This window comes from Labrus bergylta, chromosome 9 (genome assembly GCF_963930695.1).
Source record: "Labrus bergylta chromosome 9, fLabBer1.1, whole genome shotgun sequence".
NCBI classification, from domain to species: domain Eukaryota; kingdom Metazoa; phylum Chordata; class Actinopteri; order Labriformes; family Labridae; genus Labrus; species Labrus bergylta.
The window spans coordinates 19,182,703-19,192,315 of NC_089203.1; the positions used below are offsets into that span (position 1 = coordinate 19,182,703).

Genomic DNA, 9,613 nt, shown 5'->3' on the forward strand with positions numbered 1-9,613 from the left:
CATAAAATAACTCCATGAATTCACTAAAATAGCACAAAGCTACAGACAGATCCTGTTGTCACAACCATCGGGCTTTCACACTCTGAATCATTCACTGAGTGGCAGTGCTGTACTTTGCATCTAGTTTGTTTATGTAGCGCACTGTCTTGATGCAAATGATCTCTGACCCTTGATCCAATGGACCAATAGGATTAACTCATTCATCAATATGTACTCAAAGAGGTTCCAAAAAGCATCTTCGACAAATGTCTTGCCTCATCCCATTTGAAGACAAATCAAATCCTCTCAAATTGAGATATCTGAGTAGATCTTACATATTTTAAGATAAGATAAGATAATACTTTATTGATCCCCAGAGGGGAAATTCGGGCGTTGCAGCAGCACAGACAAAAAAAGCTCAAAAATACACTTTAAACAGAATAGATAAGATAAATAAAAATAAAAACAAGGGGGATATACAGTATATAATGAATGATGAAGTGAACTATGCAGGGAATTGAGACAGTATTTGCAGAGAATGACAAGATAAAGTGATTCATGATACAGCGCTTGTTTTTACAAGGTTTGAAATCAGTTTTCTTAGAATCCTTATGAAACAGTTACTGTGGGAGATGCTGGAAAAAGACGTTTCACTTGTATAAAATACATCAATAAAAAAGATCATTAAGAGACCAAATCAAAGCCATTAGTATCATTTTAAAGATACTTCACTACCCAAAATGCTTTTGGCTTGGAATTAAAAAAGTTCAATAGTTAGAGAGTACAGATTATTAGGAGCATGTTGGTACATCTTGGGAGATCAGGCGGCTTGGCTTCATGTGAGTGGAAAGATAAACAAACGTACATCACAGACGTGTAAACATTACAATTTCTAAAACTACAGTGCTGTTTCCTTGACAACGACACCTCCTCACAGAGGGCTGGTAAACTGCAGCTTGTAAGACTATTATATTGTAAACTGTAGTAAAGCAAACACAGAGAGTGTTGTGAACTCAAATAAAACAGCACACTGAGAGGAAAAAAGAATCTCTTTCTGCAGCTTAAACTGGCTGTCTCTGTGCTGTATGTCACATTTCTTTGTACTTTTAATAAGTAAATGAGGCAGAAGGACCACATGGAGAGATTGCCAATCTTCCTGTATATGTCCTTTTTTTTTAGTACAGATAACTGAGACCAGAAATCTCCTTACAAAGGGAAATATGTTCAGTACAGCAGGAACAGTTTTTATTCTTCTCTTTCTACAAATTGGTTTGTTAAGGCTTTGAATGCTTGAGGCAGCCGTTTCTTGGACTCCTCACTGTGCACAAAGTCGACAAAGTGTAATGTTCTAAAAATATGCACGACATATTCTTTAAAAAAACAAAAAACTGTGAAACAAGAACAAAACACAACGTTTGGTTTCTGACTGAACCTGCCAGCTACTTTTAGAGGGAGCTGGCGAGGCTAAATGAGGAAAAAAAAAACAATTGATTGCTTTATTTAGTGAGCACACAGACACATTCAGGCTGATGTAAAGCAGGTGAAGAGCTGTAGATGAATCCACAGAGGGAGTCATTTATGTTGCGCCTGTCTGTGTATAGGAGTGTTAACACTGTGTATACCATATTGGAGCATTGTTAGCGTAGATCTGCCTGCAGACGCTGTGACGTGAAACAGAGAGCAGCAGAGATGGTGCATGTGGTGGGAGGTTCTAGATGGCTGAAAGCAAGAGAGTGCACTCGTACTTTGTTGTAATGATTAATTTATAATTCTCCTTTTTTCCTTCCTGTGGGATGTCTGGCCTCATTTGTTTTTCTTTTTGAAGCTCTGCAGTGTGCACCTACAGTCTGATGTTGCTCCACGAGTTGAAACAAATGGCTGTCAACCCTGCAGTTTCAATATCTGTGATTGGCCTAATAATAGATGCATCGATACCTGCAGGGGCCAGGCACGCTGCCAAAAAGTACTGCTGTGGCAGAGAGGTGGAGGAGGGAGGGGGGGAGAGTAAGTGAGAGAGGGGAGTGAGGAGGGAAGGGGGTGGAATAAGGGCGAGAACAGGAGAAGGCACCTTGAGTGTTGTAGCTGCTCGGGTCTCCCATAGGATGACACATGCCCTGTCTACACACACACACACACACACACACACACACACACACACACACACACACACACTAAGATAGACACATCGTACACAAAGGCATGCAGCACTGAAGTACCTCACGGGCAGACTGTTGACCTATATCCACTGCATCTAAAAAAAGAGCGGTTGTCTTTGTCTTGCTGGAGGGTCACTCGGTACAAGCTCTGCTCTGCAGCCAAACTTAAGTGTAGGGGTCAGTTCTACATGCGTTTTATTTTATTTTATTTTATTTATATCAGAAAACTATCTCTAATTCTGGATGTTTGTCGAGGTCAAATGGTATGTCACCTTATTTGTAAATCTTTTACTTACACTAACTCTTAAGTCAGTCTTGCACAATCATCACAAAATAACTACGGACTATATATTACCAACAGCAGAAACTGAAGCTGTTGTTCACTCACAACACCAGGAAAACAATACATTGCTCGTGCGTATTCTAGTATTGTAGTCATCAACCCAACTGCAGAGCACCACTGGCTTGATGACTTGATGACTTGTGTTACCTGATTGAAAAATAGGGACTTTACAGACGTTTATTTCTGTGAACATTTAAAGAGAAAATAACTTAACTGAAAAGCATGATGATGACACATTTAAAGATATGTTCTCCTTGACTGTATTGCTGTTGCGGTGACACAAATGAAATGGTAAATATAGTTGTTACTTTTTACTACAAACATCACTGCGCCTTGTCTGTGTTTGGTGTTTTATTCTAGTAAATCTGTTTGGGAGATTATTAACTTTAAAAAAAATGTGTTTTAAGGTATTTTTTCCTTTTTAATCTGAGAAACATGTGGAAGAGGTGGGTTTTATTTCTTTTTAGCCCTGCGTCCTTTGTGCAGGTATTCATTTCAAGCTGTGTTTGTAACTTGAGATGAAGCGCGGGACAAAAATAATCTGTTTGCCTGAACTGCTCATTACCTTGAGCACACAACCAGTATGATGTCAGTGTTCAGAAAATCCATATTTAACAACAATAATGAGCGGAACGAAATGTGATATTAGAAAAGTGGCACAGCGCGTCTCCACCCATCTTCAGAGGGAACACATCTATGTAGCTGAAATCATTCAAAATCTTTAGATCTTAAAGGGGGGGTATGCTTTCTACCAGCTCTGCACCAACGATGTCGTGGGTGTGGTATTTCATGTGGAATTTCACTTGTGAGTTTGTTCGCCGCTCCTCCAACTCTGCCTTTAGGACCCCCGCTATATTTGGACTTCTTAACCATGCCGAGCACGGCTTTACGACCTTGTAGGAAGTATTTTGTGAATTTTCCACAATTGGGGATGCTTTTTTTGCTCCCAAAAATGGGAGCAAAAATGTCTCGCTGAGTTTTGTGTAATTTTTTTTAATAAAATAAAGCAAAAAATCTAGAAAATTAACCTTTGATTAAATACTGTAAGCATAAAGTCTTGTGTTCAATTATTTCACTTGATGCAGGCAGTAATAAGAGTATGTTAAAAATGCAAAATGTGTGGAAGAAGGAGTTGATGTTTTGGAGTTTTAAATTACCACTACATGCTGTACTTTAAACCCCTCACAGTGTAAAATAACTTTCTTCATAGCTGGTGGAATCCTTTGAATTAATCTTCAGATTTTTCAATGAATTATTAGTGTTTTTTTGTCGCCTTGCTCGTTTGAACCTGTTGGCTCAGGGTTCCAATTAAACCAGGAATCATTACATCTCTGACGAAATCTTTTTTAGTAGGTCAAAGCCAAGCCTGTGGGAATAACATCTAAAAATGGAATTATGCTTTTGAATAAGACATAAGCAAGGGGGAAATCTTTTTAAAAAGTGAATAGAGTGGGTGTGTAACACATACAGGAAGTGTTTGGGATGTTGGTTTATGGTTTTTGAATGTTTGATGCCCTGGTGACCAGTGTTGTGTTCAATTTGTATTTCTCAGATTAAAGGATCATGGTCGGGAAAAAACAGAGTCCAGAACCCGTATAGCCACAAGAACATCTTCAAAAACTGCTGTGAGGTTCTCTGTGGACCAACATACCCGAGGTAATGTCAGATCCAAGGCTCAACATGGTCTCACGTGAAACTGGGCGACTTATTTTGTATGAAACACCTGGCTTGAATCAGAATGTCACATCTATTGTTGTTTAATTCATCATCATGCTAAAGTTTATGTCTTTGCTGTTTTCCTGCTGTTATCAATAAGTCCTGTATCGGTGTCTGTGAAAGATTAGACTCTTAGATTTATCGCTCTCCTGTGCATGGCTCTGGTGAATAACGATCAGGCTGAAGTAAGTGACTGATTGCCTCGTCTCCCTCTGCAGCGTCTTGGACAGAAGAGGACTGATGCAGGACGATATGCCTGTTTCTGCAACGCCTGCTGCACCCTCCTCCTCCTCCTTGAGCAGCAGCAACCCAGTGCCACAAACCACGGTGCGATCACACACGCACACACACACACACACACAGAACCCCTTCACATACTTCCATTAAAGTGGATAGAGGCTGCAAAGCACAGAATAGCGATGACAGTGAGTATAGGAGGGCAAAGAGGACTTCTCTTTTCTGTAATCCATGTTGTGATCTGGATGTGGAGCCATTTAGTGGCTTTTCTGCTAATAGAACAGATCGATTCTTAGACATGATTGTACTTTTCTTTAAAATGGACATTTCTGAGATTCTTCCTCCCCAAATGTTTTGGATCTATCAAGTACTGAATGAGTGAATATTTGATTTTCTCTACAAACTGAGCTTCACCTCAGTGTTATTACTTTTTTTCTTTTTTTAAAAAGCCAGTTATTTAAGATGTTGTGCCTAATTACACTTAATCCTGTAGACGTGTAAAGTGACTCTATGTTTTTTTTAAGATAATCCTTCTGCGATATAAGCACAGCAAATCTAAGCAGAAGTCACCGTCCCTGCCTGATATCTAAATCCTGCCTGATCAGGACTGCAGAAATAAACAGACTGCTGCTGATTAGGACTTACTCAAACCTGTTTTTAAACTCCTGGATATGTGCATTACATTTATAGCAATTAGTGTGCGATACATGCAGATTTGTGAATGGAATTGAATCTATTAATGCTGAAAAGTAACTCTGAATTCCTCTTCTTCTACCTTTTAACATGATCATTGAAATGATTCATGCAAATTCCCTAGATGAAGTAGTTATGTACTGGTCAAACTGTAAACAACTGTCACAAAAACATATTTATATTATAACAGTATTTAGGGGCTATTTGATCAAATGTTCATTTTAAATTCTTATTATTGCTAAATAAGCTCTGTTATGTGTTATAAAACTAAAATAGAAAATGTAAATTATATATAGCTAACCACAAACAATCTCAATAAATTTATTTATTCCTTTGAAGCTGTGCTGTGGCACTGTTTTTCTGCATTTGCATCTTTTCATCATGTTATCCTCTGCCTACAGAAAACCACAGCTCCGCTCATCCCCAATGAGCACACACCTGATGATGCCAAGCCGAGCATTGCTGACTCAGCAGAGAAAAGCCCCTCCCCCAGAGAGGAGCTTCCCCCTGCTCAGAAGGTCCCCCCCCTGGCTTCCCCTGAGACCGACGCTGAAACCGCCCTCGCCAAGGACAAGATCCATTAGCTGCATTTAGGGGGCGGGTCCTTGTCATTAGCCCCTCCTCCAGCATCCTGAAACATTAATAATCAACATGTGATTACTGTGCAGGTGACTCTGTTATTCCTGCCCTACATTCCACCAGGAGAGCGGAGCTTTTGCAGCAGCTCCTCCTCTCTCCCCTCCTCCTCGCGGCAGACGCTGCAGAGCTTTTTGATTGACACTTGCTCCTGCAGCAGGAGGAGGGATTTAATGGAAAGTCAGCAACTTCCTCTGTCTTCTGAACACTGCATGGGAAAGACACACAGAGGAAGAACTGCAGAGAAAAAAAACCTCTTCATGCTAATGACATCCCAACAGGTCCCCTGTGGGCTGCTCTAAGTGTTTTTGTTCTTTATTTAAAAACTGCGTAATAACATTTACTGTAAAAGGCCCGTTCAGTATACTCCTTGCAAGTGTCTGGCAAAGACAATATAACTCCTGGACATGTAAAAACTTCATACAGTCAGTTTTCTGTTGTATGCCCATACATGCCCTATGCAAACCATGAGAAGGCTAAACAAGCAGCATTTTAATGAGAAGGGTCACCGATGTGAGTTTATGAGTACAGAGCATTTCCAGAAAGGAGGGACATGCAATTTCTCAGCTGATTGATCCTTCCAGTGACGTCTCGACCTACCTTGTGTTCTGATATTGCTGCATTCACTACTGTTACTTGGGTTTATCTTTCTTTTTTTTCACAAAGCGATATGATCCAGACCAGTCCTTCCATTTTTATATAATCAAGGATGTAGTGAGATGTCGGTGCTCTGAAACACATGAAATAGCTTCATCGCTTTAGCAGAGCTGAAGTGTTTGAGTTTGAGAAAGCCGGACTCCTGATGATAGTAGACACTAGTGTTACCAGTGCCTTATCAAAAGCAGACCAACAGAGAAGCCCTTGAAATCTGTTCTAACCGCTGATACAGTGTTAAATATGAATTGCTAATGTTTAGTCCAGTGGTTCCCAACCTGGGGTTTGAGACCCCTATGAGAGGTTGAAGCTAATCTAAGCTGTCATAAGATTTTTTTAAAGCGATTTTTTTGGGCCATTTTGCCTTTATGACAGGACAGTGAAGACTGACAGGAAGAACAGAGTTAGGGATGATGTGCGGTCGATGTCAAAGATTGGACTTGAACATGTGACGTCAGCAATGCTTCACATCTAACCATAACGATTTTAATTTTTTTTAAACTAAAAAAAAAAGTTTACTGGCTTTATTTTTTTCAAGGAGTTAGAAGAAAAAATTTATTCCACGGTCTTTTTTCCCCTTAATGAGCCTGCCTGCCTTATGTACTACTTATTCACTGTTGTGTACAAATAACAAGCTGTTTTTAGTTTTAACGAAAGTCTGGAACTCCTTCCTAACTTTCTTCTGTTTTTTTTTACAAGACAAAATCAACGATCTTTATTATTACTGGTAGCTGTATTTCTGAACTATGGACAGAACCAGGCTAGCTGCTTTCCCCTTTTTAGCCCTTATGCTAAGCTAGCTCTTATCTAAACTCTACACAGGAAATAAGTTAAAAGGTTTATTTCCTCAAATGTCTAGGTATTTCTTTTAAAAAGGAAAATAAAAATAATTGATCTGATTAGAGAAATGATTTGTTTCAATTATGCAACAATGTTCATTTTCCTCATTATATAAATGTATATTTATATTTGTTGAATTGATCACAGCTTGTGACCTGTGAAAAAAGATATTTCTTCAGTTTCGGAGGTCAAAGACTCCAAAGGTTGGGAACCACTGAATCAGAGTTCATGAAGCAAAAACTAAGCAAAGCCATTCTTTAACTGTAAATAGTTTGATCAAGTGATGCTGACATGAAACCTCTCAGCTAACTTGAGAGGAGGAAAGTTAAATTGAATTAATTTAGTTTGAAGTGTAAGTGCAGACACTGTTAATGATGCTGCCTGTGAGCTTGAGCACCTCTTCCTGTAAATCACTCCTGAGCAGATCATCGTCAGCCTCCTCTCTCCTCCTGTCATCTCCTCATTCCTTAAAGATCTCCCTCGTATTAACTCCTTCTCTGTACATCTTTGCGGTGACAGTCACTCCTACAGTACGCCTGAGGCCCCTGCAGCTGTCTGTGGCAGGTTTATTATCCTCGAGAATAAAGCCGAGGCAGAGAGAAAGACGTCCAATGCTTTTATTTTGACACGTCTGTGTGTTTCAGACAGATCACAGCCTGTAATGTGGCTTCTTCAGACTTTGTTTCGTTTTGGTCACAGATCACTGGAGGGGACAAGCGAGAGAAAGAAATGAAGTATATTCTAAGTATTTATATGATGTTAGCTGATAGCGAGAGTTTGTAAAAGTGATTGTGTTGTATGCAAGACAGAGTCGGTGTTTGTGAAATATAATTATGTAGGATTTATAGTGTGTCAACAGCAGTGCAGCAGAAATGACTCAAACTGCTCACAGTTTCTCCTGATGACCTAAAAATCTGAACTCTTAAAAACTCAGGCCAAACAGAGAGAAGGAAATGAATTGTAGGATACTGCAGATGCTGTAGTGGAAAGCTGTGAAATGATTTTCATTGTATGTTGAAGCAATGTAAACCTCAAGACCCAGATTAGACAGTTAAAGGTAATAAAACTTTTCTCAAGGTAACTTTTTAAAAAATTGATTAGTGGAGGATTTTGTTGATAATCTGATGAACTGTTTTCTCCATGTGTTGACAGATAAAATACAGTCGAATTCACTACCAAAAATGATGAAATCTGGAACATGCAAATTCAGATCTATTTTTTCCTTAATAAAATTGTTAACAAATTACTGACAATTAAAATTGAAGAGACAATCAGGTATTTGTGAATCAACCAAGTGGTGAATCCACGATTTTGAGCTCTAGATGTGTTTACTTCTCTACACTGGAGGTAAAAGGTGAGAGAACTAACACATCTCTGATAGTGGCACTATTGTTCGGTTGAAGTAAAAAGAAAACAGAGTTTTTGACCAGAAAAAATTCCAAATGAGTAACAAAGATCATATTTTAAAGCTGAGCTAAGAAGCAGTGGAAGCGTCTGTGGAAGTATTTAGAGACAGTTTGGTGTATTTGGTTACTTTGCTTTGCTGCCACAGAGAATGTATGTGATTGATATTCGATAAATGAAGGGCCGTTTGTGTTGATAAATGTGTAACAAAGCAGATCTTAGAGGGATGGTTGAACTTTGAGTTTGAGCTCTAAAGACTGTAGAGCCAAAGTGTAGCTCTTGTACTGTATGTATGAATCTTGTGTTAAAATGCCATGACGTGGTCAGATCTGAATGCTCTGATCAATCTATTACATTATGTATACAGATACAGTAATATAACATGATGGGACTCTTTATTTATATTCACTTTGTTCAGTATCGACACTGTGACTATATGTATTTCATTCAATTTACTTCACTTCTTTTTACATGATCAATGTGTCTGGTAAATAAACAATATTGTCTTATTATTATTACTTGTGTTATTAAGGATGTTTTCTTTCGTAGACGTTAATGCTTCTCTGTTCTCTCGGTTTATTATTATTGAATATTCAAGGACTGATTTATAAACATATAGATGTTCCCCAAACTGTTTAATTAATTAATTCTCCTCCTGAGGTCTTCATGTTGAAAAACAGCATTATACCGGGCATAAATATTATTTTTTAAGGGTTAGGGGTTACCCTAACCCTTGAAGGAAGCGAGAAATCAGAACAGCTTTCCTCGTCTTTATTTTTTAGGGATCACTACATTTCTTAATGTGGAAGTTTGCATTGCAGCCCTCAGCATCAAATACCTTCAGTGTAAACTAAACTGTATCATTTTTTTAATTATTTCACTCTTCAACCAGGGTAACCATCATTGAGTTTTTAAAATGTTTCAAATACTTTAGTTGTAGCTTTCAATTAGCTTC

General features: G+C 38.6%; 1 protein-coding gene across 1 annotated transcript in view; it reads left to right on the forward strand.

The window, feature by feature from the left end:
• The window catches only part of zdhhc9 (zinc finger DHHC-type palmitoyltransferase 9), a 28,627-nt gene extending 19,451 nt beyond the window's left edge, over positions 1-9,176 (forward strand). Inside the window, exons 7-9 of the mRNA XM_020645403.3 lie at positions 4,031-4,134; positions 4,413-4,521; positions 5,526-9,176. Of these exons, the coding sequence (XP_020501059.1) occupies positions 4,031-4,134; positions 4,413-4,521; positions 5,526-5,708 (396 nt within the window). The 3' untranslated portion in view covers positions 5,709-9,176. The remainder of the gene's footprint in view (positions 1-4,030; positions 4,135-4,412; positions 4,522-5,525) is intronic.
• Positions 9,177-9,613: the final 437 nt, after the last annotated feature.